At 32.8% G+C, this 22,908-nt stretch overlaps 1 protein-coding gene across 3 annotated transcripts in view; it reads left to right on the forward strand.

The window, feature by feature from the left end:
• LOC126746369 (elongation of very long chain fatty acids protein 7) overlaps window positions 1-21,157 on the forward strand; it is a 41,318-nt gene extending 20,161 nt beyond the window's left edge. The window contains exons 1-7 of one of the 3 annotated variants that reach the window (XM_050454596.1): window positions 4,440-4,575; window positions 6,406-6,473; window positions 13,785-14,059; window positions 14,114-14,276; window positions 14,330-14,466; window positions 19,430-19,618; window positions 20,723-21,157. In XM_050454596.1, coding sequence (XP_050310553.1) covers window positions 6,413-6,473; window positions 13,785-14,059; window positions 14,114-14,276; window positions 14,330-14,466; window positions 19,430-19,618; window positions 20,723-20,905 — 1,008 coding nt within the window. In that variant the 5' untranslated portion in view covers window positions 4,440-4,575; window positions 6,406-6,412 and the 3' untranslated portion in view covers window positions 20,906-21,157. Of the gene's footprint in view, window positions 1-4,439; window positions 4,576-6,404; window positions 6,474-13,784; window positions 14,060-14,113; window positions 14,277-14,329; window positions 14,467-19,429; window positions 19,619-20,722 lie in introns of those variants that run through there. The other 2 variants (XM_050454597.1, XM_050454595.1) reach the window with 2 other exon arrangements.
• The last annotated feature ends 1,751 nt before the right edge of the window (window positions 21,158-22,908 follow it).

A 22,908-nucleotide genomic window follows, 5' to 3' on the forward strand; every position in this document is an offset into this window, starting at 1 on the left:
TCGTCTATTAATATTTCTCGAAGAAAAAGCGCAATTTGTTTTTTCCATATTGGTTGTGAACTTTTGGGTGCATAATCAATCCTTTATCTACTTAAAGTTATTGCACAATACGTTTTTGGCGTCCTCCCATATTTTTCCATTAAAAATGAGTGCGGTGTCATCAGTTAAGGACAATAATTGACTCAATAAAGAAAGTTTGTGAAAAGTATTAAGATACATTAATTTAAAAAGAAGAGGCCTCAGTATTGTATCTTGAGATACTTCTATTAATACTACTAAAGGGTCACTATAGGCGTTTTCCAAATTAAGGATCTGTTCCAACAATATATAGGGTCTACCAATAAGAATGATATAAGTTTAAATTGCTAAAAAATAAAAACGAATTGGTTAATTTCTATGATTGGTGTTTCATGTTGTAGTTTATTATGTAACATTAGGTTTTAAACAAAATATCATTAAGATGTCCACCTCGGCTACGGCGGCAGACGTTTAGACGATGAACCCAATTTTCAATCACTTTTTCTAACAAGTTGGGCTGAATTTCGCGAATAACCCTAGTTATGTTAACTTTGTAAGCGGTGTGTGATGTTGCTCCGTCCTGTTGAAACCAATTCTGTTCGAAGTCTCCACCATCAATTGCAGGCCAAAGAAAGTTTGTTATCATGTCGCGGTAGCGCTCTCCGTTGACTGTCACAGTACGCCCCCCTGCATCCTCAAAAAACTATGGACCGATAATTCCACCGACATGCAAACCACACCACACAGTCACTTTTAATGGGTGTAATGGCACCTGTTCTCATTTCTGGGGATTGTTCTGACACCAGAAGTGGCAATTTTGCGTATTGACAACACCACTAAGACAAAAATGGGCTTCATCTGAAAAGATGATTTGTTTCCCAAAATCGGCATTTTGTTCCAACTGCAATAGGACCCAGTCGGTAAACGTTTTTCGCAAACCATGGTCAGGCTTCAATTCTTGAGTTAGAACCATCTTATATGGATGTAGGCCTAGGTCTTTCTTCAAAATGCGCCACAGAAATATTGGTGAAATGCCTAATTGCTGAGAACGGCCCAAAACAGACACATTATTATTCGCGTCAACACTTTCTCTTGCAGCGGAGATATTTTCAGCGGTCCTTGCACTTTTTTGTCGCGTTGGTGGCTTATTATCCAGAAGAGTGTACTTCCGTTCAAACTTATTAATTGTGCGCCTTATTGCAAGCTCAGAAGGCCGTCTACGATGGCCAAAATCTTCTCTAAGAGCACGATAACAGGCTCTAACCGATTGCGTATTTTCGTAATACCTTTTCACGATAGCTATACGTTGCTCTTGACTTAAACGATTCATGATGAAATGTCAAAGTATACTTAACACAACTGACGCTTGTTCCGTGTTTTGACACATACCATTTTGCGTACATGGCCCACTAAACTTCTATCACTTCTATTGGTAGACCCATTACCTCTAATGTCATAATGGTTTAAAGCTTATTGCAGGTCTTCATGTGGCATATTGTCAAATGTCTTTGCCAGATCAATGAAGAGCGCAATATATTTTTTGTTTGTATTCAAATATTTGGTGATTTCTGAAGTGAGTTTGGAGAAAGCATGTGCAGTACTTAGTCCCTTGGAAGTCCAAATTGGTTTTTTTAATAAAACATCAAGTAAATTCAAAAAGATAGTTAATCGATTTTTAACACATTTTTCAAAAGTTTATTTATAATATTTATCGAGGAAATACTAATCAGAGATTTTAGTTTTGGTAATCAAACATTTAGTTTTATCGACAAACCCGTATATTCCTTAAAAACGTTCAAACCTTTTTCTTGCTCATTTTTCTACAGGTACCACATTATTACACATTTAGTATACATGCTAGCTGAAGAGGGAATTAATAACCACCTGTGTTTTCTCAAATATATTACCCTATATATTCTTTTAAATTTCGATTCTACGTAAAACTCTAAACATATATTATTTATAATGTGCTATTCTTAAATTTAACCGCTTTTGGCGTATTGAGTGTCGAAATGTGACCAATTTGCACATTTTATTTTATAAAATTAAAGATTTGGATAAATAAAAGGAGTGCTTTGAAGAATACCTTAAAAAGATAAAGTGTCAACGTCATTATTAACGAATGCCACTACAATAAAACGATGACTACTTAAACTGTGATTATAACTTCGAAATAAAAAAATCGTATATAATGGAGCATCAACGACCTGATATTTTAATAATGGCTGGTTATTGTCATATAGAAATAAATTAGCGAGAGGTTTCAGCCCACTTAAAACAAAATACCCAAATATGAACATAACGTAATACAATAAAAATATCAAGAGCATGCCAATATTAAAATTTACGAAAAGCTGGAAGACCGTTTTTTTCTGAAGAAGATAAGTTAAATTTAAGATTAGCACTTCAAGAACATCCTTGTGCGTCTTCGCGTAATTTGGCAAGAGATCAAAATTTTAATAAAAATTCGATATTTAGATATTTAAAAAAAAACGTTGTCATGCCTTTAAAGTTTCCTGTGTAAAAGAACTTCTTAAAAATTATTCAGAAATTCGCCTAGGATTCGTTGAAAATATGAGAAGGTTATGCGACAAATTCAATTTTTTTTTGAAAATATAATATTTACAGATAAAAGTACATGTTTATTAGGCAAAGAAGTTAACAAACAAAATTATCATCACTGGTCTCAAGAAAACCCAACCTGGATTATTGGAAAAAATACCCAGTATAAATCAGCAAAAGGTCAATATATATATGCATGGAGATGATTAACAATAGGATCTTAGGACCATATTTTTTTAAGGAAATCTAAATGCAGATTTATATTTAGATTTTTTACCTTTAGAATTAGTTCATGCTTTAGCAGTTATCATAAAGAAATGAATTGCTACTAGATCTTCGGACGCTAATCCTTTAGACTATTTTTTATGGGTCTACTATTAAGGAAAATATATATAGGATAAATGGACGCATAAGAGATAAAGCAAAAAATATATCGCCAGTGACAGTTTGAAATTCTATAAAAGAGAGTGGTTACTTCGCAAATTTACTGTACATAATTTTTTACAGCCTGTATATTTCATAATTAAATACTGTTTAACATCACATCAATCTAAAGTTGGAAGTCAAATTTAAAAATAAAAAAAACATTACGGCATTGCTATTTAAAATAAATTAAGTTTAATGTTATAATTCCTTCTTGAGCCACCCTGTATAATATATTTTTTTATTAAAAAACTGTAAAAAAAAAATGAAAACCGACGGGTGTGAGCTTATTTAAAAAATATACGAGGTTGTCGAGAAATTTGCAATATCCATTCTTTAGAGACACCCTGTATATAGAAATGAGTAATTGCTTGAAGTAAGCTCAAAAAGTCAATGGTTTCATCAAATTATTTATTTTTTTTGTAAAAATGTATTGTGTACTTTTATCCGCTTGTTTTTTAATAATTTGAAAATTATATGGCAATTTTGAAATAAAAATCATGATACTTATAACTGTTCTTATAGAGACTTTATATTCTTATTTTTTTTATTTTAATGGACAATAAATTACACTTGTACTATTTAGATTTTTTCTTATAGTTTTAGCCAAAAGCCAAAAGCTGTCAATAATTTCTTTAACTGTGTGTAAAATCTCGTTTTTAAGAAAAAAAAATAGTAAAATTATTTTTAATTTGTTCTTAGCGCCTTGCTTTACAAAAATGAATAAATAATTATTTTCTATTTACTTCACGAAAATTACCTTTTTTAATTTAAGATTAAAAAAAATATATTTTATGAACTCTCTTTTAACGATAGCTTTTATTATTCTGTACCGAACTTTTATAAGGAAAAATTTTTTCGTACACTCAAAGATTTTTTGTGATTATTTCATTATTGGCTTTTCTTTATATTTACTGACAAAAATTAAAGAAAATTATGATTAAAAAAAAATTAAATGATAAAAATTAAAAAAAAAAACAAAATATTTATGGCACATGTTCGTAATTATATTCTTTTATTATTTGTGGGTTTTTTATGGGAAATTAAGGCCTTTGTTTTTCCAGCAAGTAACTGACAAAAAACAAACAAAAGAGGTTTTTAATGGTTATTTTAATTTTTTCAATTTTTCTAAACTTTTAAATAAACTATTTTTCCCGTAGTCTCTCTTTGTAAAAAATAGTAGACTTTTTGTAAAAAAAAATTTATGTAATTTATGTGCTAAACTAAACTTAACGTTAACTATACTTAACTTTAAGTTAAAAAATCTTTTCGATTATATTTTTCTTAAAATTTTATTACAGGTTTTTTTCTATAACTATAGTGTATTTTTTGCTATTTTACTCAAATATTATTATATTAAAAATCGTGATAGATAAACCCTAGTTGAACATACTCTGTTTTTCATTATTAGAGTTCAGGTAATAAAGGTATAAAATATGAAGGTAAAAAAAATAAATGTCATTCAAAATGACATAAATGTACACTTAATATAAAGTAAACAATATAATTCTAATCTATATTAATTTATATTTTATACATTTGAGCGTGTCATTAATTATAGGATTGACCCCTGTAAGTACTATATTATATTATAATATTTTATAAAATAGCGTAAGACATATATTAATATCTACATACGTAAAAACATATTTGAGTCCTTGATTAAGTTAACTAACAAAAAAGAAAAATTACAGAAAGTTTAAATGGGTCGCTACATAAAAGATTTATGCCAAAAAATCAAATTCTACTGTGTGCAAATTCATCATAATCAATTGTTTATTCATATTTTGCAATTTCTATTAGTGCATTGACCTGTCGGGGTTTTGTTATAAAACTAGGCAATATTGTACACCTTATAACAACCATTTTGATTTCAAAAGACAATGGCCGAGGCGTTTTGCTGAATTTGGTTTTGGAGCCAGTTATATGACCTACATTTTGCTTAAAACCGTTGATTTACGACTTAATATATAAATTTGATATTTATTATATGCATAAAAATTTATAAATAGCTTAAGAAGATATAAATTCAAGCAATTATGGATAAAATTAGAGAAGTTTTGCCCAAGAATCCTTCTTAGAAATAACATAAGTTATACCTCATGTATTTTTGTTATTTAGCAGTCTATTAAAAAGTTTAATAATTTAATATTCTCCAAAGATTAATACAAGGGCACTAATTTAGTGCTATAATATTTGTCATTTTCCAAATAATTTTCATAGCTTAACCAATTTTTGTTATACATTTTTAAATATTTTTATTGATAGGAGAGTCATTATAATAAAAAAAAATAGAAAATCTTCAATACTACAACAGTTTCTGTAATGTATAGACCGCTTAGAACTATAGTAGTCCTGTGTAATATGTGATAAAATACCTATTTTATTCTCAGTGCATTCATTAAGACATAATCAGATAAAGAAGGATATATAGATCAGAATTAAGGATTTTATTATTTCATTAGCGTTCTCTAATAATAACATAATTTTGTTTGTCTTGTTGTTATGTTAAAGAGTAGTATGTTGCCTTTCCTGCATTGTGTAAACATTGGATATTCGATCATCTCTAGTGAAATATATTCTATTTGCCTGTAGAATATTACGATACATTTGATTTGATTTGAAAAAGAAAATATTTAACGATTCAAGGCATTTTTAAGATATCTGGAAATGCCTTCAAGACATTGGCATATTTATAATAATATATTGAACTTTTTTACTATTAAAAATATTTAATTTGACCATTAATTTATTTTCTTAAGAGACTAGACTTGGATCTAAATATTAGAAAAGTAGCCGCTGTAGTATTTTGTAATTAACTATGGATTTAGGAAAATTACTATTTTTGATCCTTTTTATTAAATAGACAAATTGTATAATCAATTGTGAAAAGATATCTAGTCTAATAATAATGTTCCATAAGATTCAGTGCTATTTAATGTTTACTACTATTCACTATTATATATATATTTATTAAATTTTATGATAATAAAGCATTGATTGATTGATTCTTTCCTTCTGCATATTACTGAAATTAAAAGGCAGGTCATATTTTAAAAAATATAAGAATTCTTAATTGATCACACTTGTTCTCCGTTAAAGACTTTTGGGCAGGCCTACTTTTAACAGATTCTAAAAAAGGAGTAATAGAATTTTTTCCTTTAGTAGATATAGTTTAATTAACTCTTTATGACCTCTTAAATTTAGAATGAATACAATAAGAATTCTATTCTCATAGAGCTTTAATTTTTTAGGCATTTGTAAGTTAAAACTGCCGATATTTTTCAAATTCAAATTTCAGTAGCACCTGCAAAATTTGATCCCTAAAAAAGTACTAATTACAACTTATACATACTATTTACCTTTACCTAATTTTTCTTAAATGTTTAATTTTTTTTCCAGATTCAAAATGGCGTCAATTATGCACTTAATAGTTGAAAACTATAATGAATTATTGGAAAGTAAAAAAGGTAAGAAGTAATTTATATTTTATAATTTATCCCTTTTTCGGACTAAATCGGGAATAGTGGAAATTATTAAGTAATTAGTACGTCAAAATCACTTATTGGATTCAGTACAGAATTTACATTAATTAACGCATTCGCACTATCAGATTGATGTCAAATGTTTTGTTTTCTATTAACACACTTGAAATCTGAATTAAATTTTAGACCGATATTTGGTTAAGCCAACATTATTTACAGCTACTAACTAATTTCACTAAAGATTCATTTTTATTTAGGGTATTATTTTAATTATTATTATTATTGAGAGATAGAATTTAAGATTTTTCAAAAACTAATTTAAAAATGTTGCAAATAATTTACTTATTTATTTTGAAACAATACTATGTAAAATTATTTATCTTTTACTTGTTTTCTGCAAACTATTTCAAACGAATTGCTGTTTTTTACAAGGTTACATTTAGTTATTTGCGTTTTGTTATTTAAGTAAATTTTGTATTTCTTTAAGCTTAAATAAAGGCCGCAACTTGCAATGGAAAATTTGGTTTTTCCAAAAATTTGTTCATGTAAATATGTATTTAAGTAGAATAACTGTGACACATGTGAATGTATTATTTGCTTGCGTAATATCAAGGTTTAAAGAAAATATATAAAATGCGGCAACACTGGATACTTTACGTTCGATGAGGTTCATCTAGCTTTATCTGATATAAACTATAGGACTATTTGGTTTATTGTTCAATGTCCCACATACTTATCCCAGTACTCACTTTAGAAATTTACCTATTAACTGATTATTAGAAATCAAATAGTATCCAAGACGGTTAAATTAATGTCTAGAAATCTGAATAAAATTGTGAATGTTAATTTGTGCATTAAATTAAAACTAAGATTAACAAAAGGTTATTCAATAAAAATAATAATTTGATTACAGATTCCTAGACATCCAAAAATACCAAGCATTCTTTTAACCAAGTTAATATGTAAAAAAAAACCCAGGAATAAAAGTAAACTAAGCAAAATAAAAACTGAAATGAATCACTACGTTATCAAAAAAATCTCAAGAATTTAATATTTTAATAAGAAATTGTAAAACTTAAATAAATGTGCGGAAAACTTCAAGAAGAAGAGATTGTAGATTGTAGATTGAGAAGGGAGTCGTTTCGGCTGATCCGCCGCTCAGCACTGCTACCTGTGAGATATTTTGTGCATAACTCTACTTGTCTTAGTTTGTCTCAAAAAGTCTTAGACTTCTGCCGTACAAAGCTATATTTTTGGGAGGTAGTTGTCCCACTTCTTGAGGTGTTGGTTGTACCCCTTCCAGGTACTTGAGCCTCTTGCAGAGTTGGGTCGGGCATTCACAGAGCAGGTGTTCTGCTGTTTCTGTGGCATTGCTGCAAAATCTACATTGGTCGTCCTCTGTTATACCTATTGCCTTTAGGTGATATTTCACTGGGCAATGACCGGTTAGGAGTCTGACTGTTGTTCTGATGTCTGATCTGTTCATGTCTAGGAGCTGTTCAGCTCTTTTTCTAGAAGTGGTTATAAACTTTTTTGCCTGTCTTAGTCCTGGTGCTCTTCTCCAGTGCGACAGCAATTGCTCTTTTTCCCACCTGTTTAGGTCTTCGGTGATGTGGGTCTTCATTAAACCACAGTATGGCTCTGGACCATAGTATGGTGTTTGAGCCCCTTTTTTTGCAAGGCGATCGGCTTCTTCGTTCCCCTCTATACCCCGGTGGCCAGGTAGCCACATTAGTGTTACTTGATTCTTTGTTGTAAGGCGCTTTAGGGTTTGTTTGCACTCCCAGACTAGCTTTGAATCATATTTAAAAGCTTTCAGGGCCTTTAGAGCAGCTTGGCTATCTGATAGTATAAATATGTCTTTTCTTTGGAGGCCTTGGTTGATGCACTCTTCTGCACATATGTCTATGGCAAGCACTTCAGCTTGAAAGATGTTAGGGTATTTGCCCAGTGACTTTGAGATCTTAATGTTAGGGCCTGACACGCCCAGTCCTGCTCCTTCTGTTAGTTTGGAACCGTCTGTGTACCATAGCGATGCATTGTCGGCTTCTGGTACTTCTTTTTTCTCCCATGATTGGCGATCATCTATGATCACTTCGAATGGAATTTCTAGATCCAGCATGGCTGTTATGTGGTCACGTGGTTTGCTGGCATTTTTCAGTTTAATTTCTTCGAGGATGCGCAGGTGACCACTTAAATCCCCAGGCTTGAATTTGCCGGTTTGGAAAAGCCTGTGAGCACTGTTAATTGCCTCTTTTTTCACGCTTATGTGAAGTCGAGGCATGTTTAGCAGTGTCTCCAAGGCTGTGGTAGGACAAGTAGACATTGCCCCGGTTATTCCTAGACTTATCAGCCTTTGGACTTTGTTTAATTTGGTCTGTGCGGTTGTTTGTTTGGTCTTCGGCCACCATACCAGTGAAGCGTATGTGATGATGGGCTTAATGACTGTTTGGTAGATCCAGTATACCATTTTCGGTTTTAGCCCCCATGTCTTGCCAACGAGTTTGCGGCATGTCCAGATTACCACTATGGCTTTGGAAATGGTCTTGTCTAGATGATTGTTCCAAGTTAGTTTGTGGTCCAAGGTAACCCCCAGGTATTTCACCTCGTTAGAAAATGTTAGCTGAGTTCCGTTTAATATAGGTGCTCTGAGTTCTAGCTTCCTTCTTCTGGTAAACGGCACTAAAATTGTTTTTCTAGGATTTAAAGATAATCCTTCAGTTTCGCCCCAGTTTTGTATAGTATTTAGGGCACTTTGCATTCGATTCGATATTACGCCCTCGTGCTTGCCCCTAACTATTACTACCAGGTCATCTGCGTAGCCTAGAACTGTGAATCCGGATCTACTTAATATGTTAAGAATTTTGTTTACTACTTATGTCCACAGTAGAGGTGACAGAACCCCTCCTTGGGGACATCCTTTTACTGTGGTTACTGTTGCTGACGCTCCATTTATTTGTGAAAAAGAAGAGAAGAGAAATCTTAAATCAGATTTAAGTATATTGAAGAAAATTTTAAATCTCATATTTAAAAATCTACTATAAGAAAAAAACTTGTATTTTCATAAAAATTTCACTAATTACAATAAAAGTTGACTTAGAGCGTGATAAAAATGAGTCAAAATTTTACTGAAAGCTGAGTTTTTTGCTTAAGATTTTTTAAGAATTTGAACTTTTAGTTCTTTAGAGCTGACAGGGATAGAGATAGTGGATTGGATCCATAAAAAGCAAATTACCATACTTTTATTAAATATATTATAAAAAAATGGCATTAAAAAAATATTATTGAAAAATTTAAAAAAAATAATATAAAAACTGTAACAAGTATTTAGTTTTTCTATTTACTTACATTTTCTTACGAATATTCTATGACAAAGTTTAACCTCTTAATCTTATCTTCTCACTTTCACCAAAAAAAAAAATTAAATCATTAATTGACTAGACTTTTTACATTTTACCGCGAAAAAAAAAATTAAAAAATATTTAAGCGAGTAGCTTAAATATTTTTTATTTCTATCTGTTCACTGTGCATTTTTCTTTTTTCTGTACCTTCACCATAACCTACTTCTTTTAAATCTAATAATTTTTATTTCAAATTTTCTACTGCAGCAGAGTATTTTCTCACAGTATTTCTCTTTAGCTGTTATTTTTTTTAGTACGTTACTTTCATTATTGTTTTCCTTAACTGATTTCTGGGGTTAATTTTTTTGGCAGATTCCACTTTTTTATTCTTTTCTTTCATTAAACAATTTTTTCGCACTCTTAGAGGAAAGTCTCCTAATATGGGGTACTTTTTTTAAAAACTTATATACTTCCATATTTTACGATTCATTTTACACTGTTTAAGGATTTGATAAAAGGAAAGATGTTAAAAATTAAATGCAGAAGAAGACATGCAACATTAAAAAAAAGTTGCACCACCCCATATTAGGAGTCATGGCATCCTAATAATATGGGGTACCCAATTTAATATGTAGAAACTAAAAATAACCAAAATATGCTTGTTTTTTTTTGTATAAAAGTATTATTTATTAAAAAAAAACTAAAAAAATAAAAGGTATTATTTATTAAAGTAAATACCTAAAAGTTACATGCACCCAAAAAGACAAAACAAATGTATTTTGTAACGCAAAAGTCACAAATATAGTGGCTTCTTTCACAACCAGCACACTCAACGTGAGCCCACTTGAAGCAGCCTTGGCACTTCACCCATTCCTCGCCTCTGACATCTTCAGAAAATGGACTTTCGCAAAACATACAAATAGCATCTTCCTCAAAGTTTTCTACCTCGTCATCTGAATCTTGATTTTCCGGTTCAGAAGCCAAGTCTGATGAAGAAGAACAGCAGGAGACTGATTTCCCATTTTTTCGTGTCTGTTTAGCCACTGACAATTTATTTTTTTTCTGTTGGTTTGGTTTTAAATAACCAATTTTTCTTTTAGTGCCCGAAATTGAAGGTAATTTTCTTTTTTCCATGCTGCTCTCCAATTCTTCTTTGTAGGGCGTGCTAGTTATAACCGCAGCTTTACCACTTCTTGTACTCTTTTTTTAATAATATCTTTAAAAGTAGTTGGAACAGGCATTAAATTTGCAGGAGTAACCTGTTTCAAAGCAGTAATCTGTCTCTTTGGGGTAATCCATCTCTCAGGGCTTTTTTTTTGGCTCGTTGTTATCTAATTCATCCTCTATTGTTTCTATTTCTATATTTTCTTCCTGAACTGTTTCTGCTTCTTCTAGTTCTTCACCAGACATATCCTGCACTTCTGCCACAAAGTCATGTTCTTTAAATATGTTTCTGTCAGGAGGGAACATTCCAGTTTTTCTAAAGCCGTTGATGGCCGTGTCCATGGTGGCCACTTTTATGTAGGCTTTCCCAAAAAGTTCTCCTATCTGATAGCCTGTTACTACACATCCGAGATTCAACCTTAGCCAATTTGGAATTTCCTGTGTATAGTACGTTTTAAACGGAGACATAAAAGCAACGTCTAATGGTTGCATCCGATGAGTTGTATATGGTGGAAGGCATATTATTTGAACATAATTTTCTCGCGCCACAGTTATGACCTCCAAATTTTTTGTGTGGGAATAATGGCCGTCAAGTATTAAAACCACTGGATTATCAGAGCTAGGCTTTGTCAGATTAATAAAATGGAGAAGCCATTCCACAAATATTTCTTGTTGGATCCAGCCAGATATATGGCACGCATATTTTGATCCTGGAGGAGTGCCATTCATAAGCTCTATTTTCATGTTTTTTCGTGGGAAAATTATAAAGGGCGGTATGTATACTCATGTTGCACTAAAACACGTAACTGTGGTTAACAAAGACCCACGCTCAGCGGAGGTAATAGCACCTATTTGTTTTTTTCCTTTTTTTTCACGACTTTAACGTGCTTGTGTTGCACTATGGTGAGGCCAGTTTCATCGCAGTGAAAAATTCTGGCTGGATTATGATTTATTTTTTCAAGAAGTGGCTCATACAAATCAAAAAATTTGAAGGATTTAATTCGTGCATATGATATTCCTTGAGGAGTTCGTAATGATAATTCTTTGTGCCTTGACAGAAAGCTGGCAAACCATTTCTTCCCAGCAGATTCTTTGGCTACGCTAAATGGATTTTTTATATTATTAGCTTTGCATAAGCTATATGCCAATCTGCACACATCTTTTTATGTAATACCAAAAAAACTTCTTTGCATTTCTAAGCAGCGCTTTGCGAGCAGCGATTCCATTTCTTGTGAAAAGACAATTTTGCGTCCCAGAGAAGAATAAATCTTCAGGATTGCCTTCCATTTTTACGTACCTTTCCAAGGTTGTTTGGGGCACATCGTGGGTCCTCGCACTCTTTTTGTAAACCATCTGACCTTATCTGACAGCTAAAATTGCTGAAATCATTTGCTGCTTGACCCAAACTTTCCTTTTTTTAGGCATCTAAAATAAAATATTTGGTATTAATCAAAAAGTAAATAATTATCTCCTAATATGGGGTACCTCAAATTAGGAATTGATAGGTACCCCATATTAGGAGCAAATTAGATTTTTGGAAGGGGCGACTTTTTAGAAAAATTGAGATGTTTTTTTTAAATTAAAAGTTTTAAAACTTACCTTTAAGTCGCTTAAAATATCCAAATCTACAACCGGCAAAAAAACTTTATTTTTCAAACAAACTTATTTTAACCTAACTTATTTTACGTAATGCAGATAATAGATGTCGCAACTAGTTCTAGCTCAAAATTGAACTACCCCATATTAGGAACTATCCCCATATTAGGCGACTTTCCTCTACACTGTACTAATGAGTACTGATGATGACAATTTATTCGGAACTGCCTTGTCTAGCTTAAGCAAATCATTCTCAAACCTTGATCCACCAAAATCTTTTTTTTCCTAATCAAATTCATTAGAGGTGGTTTGAAAACAGCTAGACTATTGGATCAATAATTTACGAATTTTTCGAATCGAAATCAAAATCTTACATTTTTTTGTCAGAAAAACAGCTATCAAAGTTTTTTTAATCAAATGAACCTCGACCAACCGTACATGATCATTGCAGAATAGAATTAAGTAAATAATTCAAAAAAAAAATTTTAAGTTTTATTGTCCAACAGCAAGCAATTCCTAATAATAAGACAATTATTAAAATATTAGCAGATAATACAATAAATTCAGTAATGTAACAAATAACAAAATTAAAGTCACTAATTGGTAAAATACAAAACTAATAGTAGGCAGTACATAAAATACTTAACAATCATTAAAAAACATTTTCAAAAATTCAATATTTTAAGTATTATAAATTTGTATATTATATTTTCTTATAAATTTTAAGTACATAATTTTAAATAGTTATTATTTTAAATAGGACTAAAGGCATCAAAGTCTTTTTCTATTTATCATCTGGTTTATTCCTGAAGTGATGTCAACTGCCTGTAATATATAATTTTGTGTTTATCGTAATGTCTAAGACTCAGGAAGAGTTTGTTAAAAATCATTCATAATCAAAAATTTAAAAATTAAAGTCCACACATGTTATAGACTATCTTTTTATTCGACAAATAACTTAGTTATGTTTTAATGCATATTTATCTGAATAGCTTACCTTCTCGGCTCCAGATACCTTAGTTCATGTTTTAAGGCACGAATGTTAGATGGCGCCACGGGATTCAAGAGAAAACTGGATACTTACTCCAAAACAAGCGCACTATAAATCTTCTTGCGCCGATTACGGAATGAAGCTATTAATTTATCAAAAACCATATCAAAATATGAGATTAAAAACCTTAAATATTTTTTTCAGATCCCCTTGTAGACTCATGGCTTTTCATGCACTCCCCCCTGCCAGTATTCTCCATTCTAGTCGCCTACCTCTGGTTCGTGCTGTACTTTGGACCGAACTACATGAAAAATAGAAAACCGTTTGAATTAAAATCCGCCATGATAATATATAACTTGTACCAGGTGTTGTTTAGTATATGGCTGTGTTCGCACGCTCTAAACGTCAAAAACGCGATACCTCACTTTTTGAAGCACACTTGTAGAAACCCGTCACCAAATAAGGAATTTCAAGCATTAGTAAGTCTCAAGCAAAAATATTTTAAGGAATCTTATTTTTACAATTTTTTTTAGCTTGCAACAGGAGCTTGGTGGTATTTTTTTTCAAAAATAACTGAACTACTGGACACGGTGTTCTTTGTAATGAGGAAAAAGCAGAATCAGGTTAGCTTTTTACATGTCTATCACCATTCGGTTACCATGGTCGGATCATGGGCCTATCTTAAATATCTTCCAGGTAAGACTATGATATATAGACTTATACAAATTTATTTTAATGCTATATTTTAGGTGAACAGGGCGTCGTTATCGGTTTCCTTAACTCTTTGGTTCATGTAGTCATGTATTTCTATTATTTCCTGTCTGCCTTGGGACCCAAATACCAAAAATACTTGTGGTGGAAGAAGTACATGACCTGGATGCAATTGGTAAGAAAATTTTTATTTTATCTGGATTTCCGAGATGAAAAGATCTTATTTTTCTGTATAAATGGTGTTTCAATTAGAACCAAGATTTGAATTGAGCGCAATTTTTGATAGCCGTAATGTATGTGACATTACGATTATGTTGTGACAGTTCAAAAATTGGCAGATGGGAGTTATTTCTACACGGTAGAACAACGCGCCCTGATTGTCGAAAATTATTATCAAAATGGTGAAAGTTAAATTACCACTATTTGTACAATGCGTCTAATGTTCGGTCGAAATAATGTATACTAATTTATCTATACTGTGAAAATCATAATCAAAAAAATTGCAAGTACGGGTTGAGTCAGTGATGTGAACACGCTACGCTACGAGCTCGTAGATGTCGTCAGAACAAAACATTATGGCATTCGTGAAAGTGTGACAGAAAGATGAGAAACGTCAATTCAAAATACGAAAACAAACGGCCATCGGGAACAAGAATCGGACCTGTCAACAGGTACTCTTCAGCGAATTCTCACTACAAATTTACAGCTGCATGCCTACAAATTCCCAACTGACTCAAGAACTTCTACCTACCTTCTACAATCTGGTTATTTTTTTCAAACAAAAGCAATTTACAGTGATGAGGCCCTTTTCATCTCGATGGCTTTGGTAATAGGCAAAACTGTCGCATTTGGGGCTTAGAAAATCCACAAATGATTCATCAGAAAGCAGTGCATCCGCATCGTATCATACAATTTGTTTTTTACCATTTTAATAATTACCATTTTTCTTTAGAAACGAAGAAGATAATGTGGTAACAGTGAATGGCGAACGTTATCGTGCTAGGATAACAAAGTTTCTTGTGCCTCATTAGGAAGCTACTGATTTTGATGGCATGTGGTTTCAGCAGAACGGTGCCATATTTCATACCGCCCGTGAGACATTGACGATCTTACTCGAGTTTGCTTCTGGTCGTGTCATTTCCCGATTTGGTGACCAGAATTGAGCTCCACACTTTTACGATTTATCGCCTTTAGACTTCTGGCTTTAGACTTTTCTAGATTATCTGAAGTCACAGGTTTAGACCAATAAGCCTGCAACCATCAAAACATTGAAAGTCGAAATTAGACGCCGTATCAATAAAACAGAACGTTATTGAAAATTTCGCCAAAAGGGTACGCATATGCCAGCAAAGCCGTGGCAACCATTTATAAAATATTTTGCGTCTGATTTTTTTGATCTTGTTATCTCATTCTATCCGTCAACGATCAAAAAAAATATAAATTATTTTTGCATTGGGACTTCCTTTAAAGAAAACATTAACTAGTAGCATGTCATTGTTACAAATATATAATGTCCTAATAGGTCTAAAGTGTAGCATAACTCTGATAAAGAACGCAGAGGCTTTATTATTTGATATATTAGTTTCTTTTTATCTATGACTTCTCTCTCTGATAGGTATCCAGTAAATAAGCTGAAAGCAATCTCATACGTAATACTTAAAACCTAAATATTCTTGTGTACCATAAGAAAGATATATAACATCTGAAATCCTGATCTCTAACCGCTTCATCCTATACAACACGGATACACTCCAGAAAGGTCAATAGACTCAGTGTTAGAGCGGATGGAAAGGTCAATGGTCCACCACAAAGAGTCCAGGAATAGACCACAAGGAGTCAACCCTGGGTGTATTTATTGACATCGAGAGTGTGTTTGACAAAAGGAGCCTCTGTAAAATAAACCAGTCGCTAAAAATTAGAAAGAATTTTTAACATGCATTCCAAAAAAAATTATACACATCAGTGTGCAGAACGTCAAAATTAGAACGTGACCAGGGGCCACCCGCAGGGAGAGTGGTATTATCTCTGTTATTGTGAAACATGGTTTTGGACAGTCTTATTCCCCTGTCTAATATTATTCAGTCATTTGCCTAAAATGCTAGATGTGTTAGTCATTCTGCTAACGGCTAAAATGTAAGGCGACTCATCAAATGATAGAGAAATGGTGTGCCTATTTTTTTTATCCATTATTCCCAAAAAAAAGAGATTATGTTTTTTACCAAAAAGTGAAATAACATCTCTTCTGACACTCAAACTATTAGGCACCTCACCAAGCTATGCATCAAGTACCTAGGTCCGACACTCGACAGCAAAGTAAATTGAAACTCTCACATTACAAAAGAGAACAGAAAGCATAAATCTCTTACGAGCAATGCTGACACAATTGGCAAGACCTAGGGCTTCTCCATTAGAGTGGATCTACGCAGCTATTATAGGACCTATGCTATTGTCTGGTACCATAAAGTAGATCAGGTCACAATTTGTCGAAAACTAGGCCATGTTCAAAGAATTGCTTGCCTCAACATAACGGAGCTAGGAAAACCACACCAAGCAGGGCTTTGAAGATCTGCTGTGGCTGATGCCCCTGGACATTTTTGTCAGGGGAGTCGTCTTACTCATAATGATGCACTTCTGCTCTACTAAGATTAACATAAGTGTGGAGACAGGCCCTCAAAAAGTTTCTGGCAAAAAGCAAAAAACTCGTTTCCTGTACTGGAGGCTCGAGTTGATCTGGCAATTTTTGCTTTAATTAAGCCTTACACAATCAACATAAAGGGCACTGTTTCAAACCGGATGGCGGATATTACTAATGTCTATTAGGAGGATTTCAAAACTAAAACAGGTTCGGGCTGTGGCATATATACTCCAAAGACCTCTGATTAAATACAAAGCTAGCATTAGGCATTATGACAAATGTCTTTCAAAGCGAAATATACGGCATAACCCTGACGGCAGAACAAGTAATCGGTAGCAAGTTTACTGATAAAACGGTGATTATACGCTGTCATTCTGTGTCATCTGTGATTATACTATGCCTCACGTCGGAACTAGTACAGCAATGACATTGCACCCTCGTGGAAGCGTCTTTCAAGAACAGAGTGGATATTGGCTGGATTAAGGAGGACTGCAATTTTTGCTCTTGGCAAGGGATTGCCAAGCAAGCCAGACCGCCGCTCTTGAAACAGTAGGACCAGAACCCTTCGCGAATCTCACTATGGCGAATATCAAAGAGCTAATAAAATCTCTCTCTCACACGCTTTTGAATAAGGGGTAGAAATGCTGCCTGGCTTCTTCCCCAAATAGAGGCGGCACAATTGTTTAATTGTGCCACTGGAGAGTACTAGTGGACTGTACTTGTTTATTCTGTATGTTTCTCGAAGGACTACAGCTTATATGACGCTGAACCAATTAACTTAATAAATGAAACAAAAACTTTTACAATGCAAAATATGCTCATTTATTAGATCCGAAGACAGGAAAATGGAACAGTTATTCATAAAAGCAGTTGTAAACTATGAATTGCCTTTGCTGTTCTATTATATACTTAATTTTACCTTATTTATACTCACTTTGCTTCTTAGCAGGTAACTTCACTCACTTCTTACTAACTACTAACAATGGTGCTTATACTCTAATTACAATGGGTTAATTATTTTAACATATTGTATTAACACACGACGACCGAACTCATAACTAGCGACAATAATACAGGTAGTTTTAACTGGGTTTAAAGTATAAGGGTGCTTACGGACCTGTCTAGGTCACTAAAGGTGTAAAGAGAGAGAGAGAGAGAGAGAGAAAGCGAAAAACCCGTCTTGGGTATTAGGGGTAATGAGGATAATAGGGAAAATTTCCGTGAGCGACTAAGATTTGCGACTTGACGCACTCACTACTTCTCGACGACAGTAACTCAACTCCACTGTGTACTGCAACTCTTAAACCAATATTTAGCAATCAAGAGTTTTTAGAGAGAGAGACCCATATTAGGGTTTAAAGAGTAAAGGGAATACAGGTAACTCGTGACCCAACCTGACTTCTACAATAACTGAGATCGACTATATAACTAAACTTTGACCGTGCGGCCTTTTTACCAGCTTGACTTAATTAGTGGGATGAAAATGTTTAATAAGTGCCTCTTTTATCAACAAGGGATGTGAAAGCGGGCTTAAGACCTAAGTATCTGAGCGTTTCATGGCAATTTATAGGTTATATTTGTTTTCCTCAAAAGTTTGAAACGTTTGAAAGTAACCACTTCAAATTGATTATCTTCTCACCTATGAGAACATTCTAGAAATCGATGATGTTCTTAAAATTATGAACATAGAGCAATTAAGAAATAAATACATCTCGATGACAGAAAAACGTGTTATTGGGTTATTTCCCAACACAAGGCCCTGCAATTTACCCAAGGAGCTTCTTAGCTGTCCGGACAAACTAGAGGCAATCCGCAAATTATCTCTGACTAAAGAAATTTACGTGTTATAACAGGCATGCTAACTGGTCACTGTCAAATAAATGACGATTTTTTTTAAATGAAACTGAGTAGGAATTCACTACGCAGGGCATGCAAGCATGAAGACGAGACAATAACAATGACAACATACTTTGTGACTGCCCTAGTCTCTCGTTAACGCGTAGCAGCATACATTCTACCCATCCCTTAAACGGATCAGAGGGTCCCTTGGCGACGTTGTCGGTCTAGTTGATTCACTGGGCTGGATGACGATCTGAGGGAGAAGTCCTCTTCTCCTTTAACAAAGGACAATAGTGAGGCCTGAGTACAATGGTGCTTGCACTACCCTCTGCAATTATAAATACAGAGATACTCTTGCAACAAAAGCACACCATTAGGTTAAAAGAGAAAACCACAATGATTTCTCAATTTACCACTTGTGTTTGCTGATAAGAGGGCAAATAAAGTAAACAATACGCCGCAAGTCTCGGTTCTACCATCATTACGTTCAATTTAGATCAAACTGTTGTTAGGAGGAATGACATCAATCTCTTTTTAACGACTTAAATTTTTTTTAATTTATTATTTCAATTTTTCCACACGCAAGACATTTGTTGACCAGGCCGGTATATACAGAAACCTTTATCTTTAATATTTCGTTAACATTTTAAAATTTATTTTTTAGACTCAATTTGGTATCATGCTGGTCTACTTAGCCTTCGTAGTAGTAATGGACTGCAAACTGCCTAGAGCGCTGACCTACTTCTTTGTTACCAACGTGGTCATTTTCATGTACCTCTTTGCTGATTACTATAGGAAGGCATATTACGGAAAATCAAAGAAAATTGCAACTAGTCAAAGTGAAAGTCTTAAGGTAAGTCACTGAAGCCTAAACTAAAATTCAAGGTAAATGTAGCGTCCTCTTTAGAATATGATAACTACTTATGACATGTAGACAGAAATTCTAAAAATTGTAAAATCAATCAAGCCACTATCTTTAAAAATATTTTATTAAATTCAGTTAGAATAATTCTGAGACCCTTAGTGAAGCAGACACAACCATATTTGCTAGGTACTACTTATTGAGTTGGTTAAGACTATTTTGATATATTTAGGACTTTCGTATTAGCACAAGGTTTTTTTGATGAGACTCCCTTATATTTCTTAATTATTGGAAAAAGTCGTTAAAGACGACTTTTCTTTATCTACTTTATTTCCTGTATCTACTTTTGATAGCTGTAAAGCTTTGCATTTATTAGATTTAAGGCTTTTCTGTGCATAGCTTTCTATATAAGATATCATTTTACTACTTCTGTGTATAGACAAGCTCATCCGTTACCCATCAGACAATGACTAAAAAAATCTATTGGAACAAGCAAAATAATCTTCCTCTAATATGACTTCTTTAAAAATACCGTACGTTTTAGTATTTTTCAATTATTACAAAACTATCTGGGTAGTTATGTTTCTCTATCTACCTTTTAGTAGCAAAAGCTCTGTGTTATCTGATGCATCATTTATCTAGTTAGCCAATCTTATCTTGGCACTCCTTGTATCTTGAAACTCGTATAATTGTTGCTCCTTTATACTTTGACACCTTACTTTATTTTCCAATGCAAGTGAATTTATATGCTGTCAGACTATCATAGTAGATTCTTACCCACCTTCGTATAGGTTTTTATCTTATTATTTTGGCTATGTACCAAATAATAAATAGTACTAATGAGCACTACCAGGTAAGGCTCTAGGTATACATTGAAGTAACGTAATCTAGATTTCTCGTCTCTTGACTCCTATGTATGATATAGTTCCTAATTAAATTCACTATGTTGCATTGTTTTTAAGATATTTTTTAGATGATTGATAAGCAAGTTGAAATTACGAATTATTCATGTCAATTTTAAATAAAATCTTTAATCTAAGAAACTAAAATCAGTAATCTGTAATACTATTAATATCTTTCCTTTAACTATTTCAGACCAAAGAAAATGGTATTTGCCAGCACAAAAATGGTGTGGTAGTAAACGGAAAATTCATCGAAAATGGCAAAATAATCCACGAAAATGGAAAAATCATGGTGCGAGTAAATGGAAACCAAACTGAAATCAACCAAAACGACATTTCCTTACCCAAAGAGTTATCCGATAAGAAGAAAGGTTAAAAGGATTGTTACCAATATTTAGATTTTAATATTTATTCGCGTTGTGATTTAACTTGCGAAAACTATATTGCGTAAAAACTGTTTACCTAATATTGTTTTCTTTTTTTTTGTCTTACTATAAATATTTTATAGTAATTCGAAACTATAGTTTTTTTTTTGATAAAATATTAATAAACCTTAATATTAGCATATAATTTAAGGACAGTGTCTTAATATTATGGACAATAAAATTGGAATTGTAGGTGTTTTTTACATGGTTTTTTTAATGAATATTAAAGAAGAAATAAAATTCAATATAAGGTAATAAAGTTATAGATGTTAAGTTTAAAAAATATTATTAATTTTTTATCATTTATTATATATTTCATCACAAAAAGTTATTAATAATGAAAGATCAGCTTAATTTGGTGAGGTATAAAATTCAAAAGACCAAAAAATTATTTGCAAGGAATAAAACTTCTGCACTAAAATATTTAAGATAACATCGTCGAGATTTTACTTGCAGATAGTGGTAATGGACCTATGAGAAGAATATTGAAGAAGTAGTAGACTAAAGAAAATACAGGCCATTATATTTAGATCCTAAACCCACCATAAGAGTTATACAACTTTCAAGAAGTATTGTATTGTAGTTCATAAAAAAAAGAAAGCAACCTATACAAATACCGGATGAATCTACAAGGATCTTCACAGTACATAAAAGGACTTCAATCAAGAGCCGGCGCTCTACCAGCAAATGCAACATTAGGTCTGCAGTATCATGAACAAAACCTGAACAGAACATGCTTGTTCATATGCTCATAATATTCATTGATCTTAAGTCAAGATTTTCCGCAAGGAGTAGACCTCATCAAGAAAGATCAAATTTTTAGCCGACCAAGTGTAGAGATAATAAGCACAATGTCAAACGTAATTTACTGACCTTACTGACAACAGAAATTGCTGGGTCTATAAGTGAAGAATTGTTTAATGAAAACGGGAAGGAAATTGGAAAACGAAGATAGATGATTTACCGATTATAAAGCAGAAAATAATTCATGTAACAAAGCAGCTAAAGAACAATAAAATACACGGGGAAGATGACCAGCCGAAATTATTAAACTCTTTGCCAATACATTGATGACATACAAGACATGTTTAACATTAAATGTATACAATACAGGTGGAATACCACAGAACTAGTTGAAATCTATTTTAATTCTGGCAAAAAGCCTATCTCAAAAAAATGCGAGGAATATATAACCATTAGCTTATTAGGTCACGCTCTAAAACTCTTGCTGCGGATAATTCATGGACGAATATATAATGAATTGGAGGAGCTTACAAGCTTAAAAAGAGATGTATAAAAAATAAAATACTATGTTTGCTGTAAAAGTGCTTATTGAAAGATAGAAAGATATCAATATAATGCATACCTGATGTTTCATAGATTTTAGGAGAGCGTTTGACGTTATGAATCATGACAAACTTATTGAGATATTGGCCTCTCGTAGTGTCGAAGCTGCTGATCTTAGTATTACCTCAAACTTATATTGGAATCAAACTATGGCTTATGAATCGACATCGTGACCATCTGCGAAAAATCTTCTGAAACTTAATGAAAATAAAACTTAACAATGGTAGTCAGTAAAAATCCAAATGTTAGCGCTGAAATAAGCATAAATGGGATCACCCTAGAAAGAGTGAGGAAAATGACATATCTGGGCTGCGTATTTAATGATATATGGGATTATTCGATTGAGGCAAAGGCTCGAATAGAAAAGGCAAAAGCAATATTTATTAGCATGCGTAAGATGCTGTATATTCTAGTAATAAGATGTTATGTCTTTAGCACACTGGCTTATGATGTGAAAATTTGGACGCTAACAGAAACGATACAAAGAGGAGTGGAGGCCCAATTAGCAATATTTCGACGCGACAACGTTACAAATTGCAACGCAACGTTGCATTGTTACGTTGTCTTAACCGTAGAGACAACCCCGTTTTACACCAATTTGAAAAAG

Source organism: Anthonomus grandis, chromosome 17 (genome assembly GCF_022605725.1).
Source record: "Anthonomus grandis grandis chromosome 17, icAntGran1.3, whole genome shotgun sequence".
Lineage (NCBI taxonomy): Eukaryota > Metazoa > Arthropoda > Insecta > Coleoptera > Curculionidae > Anthonomus > Anthonomus grandis.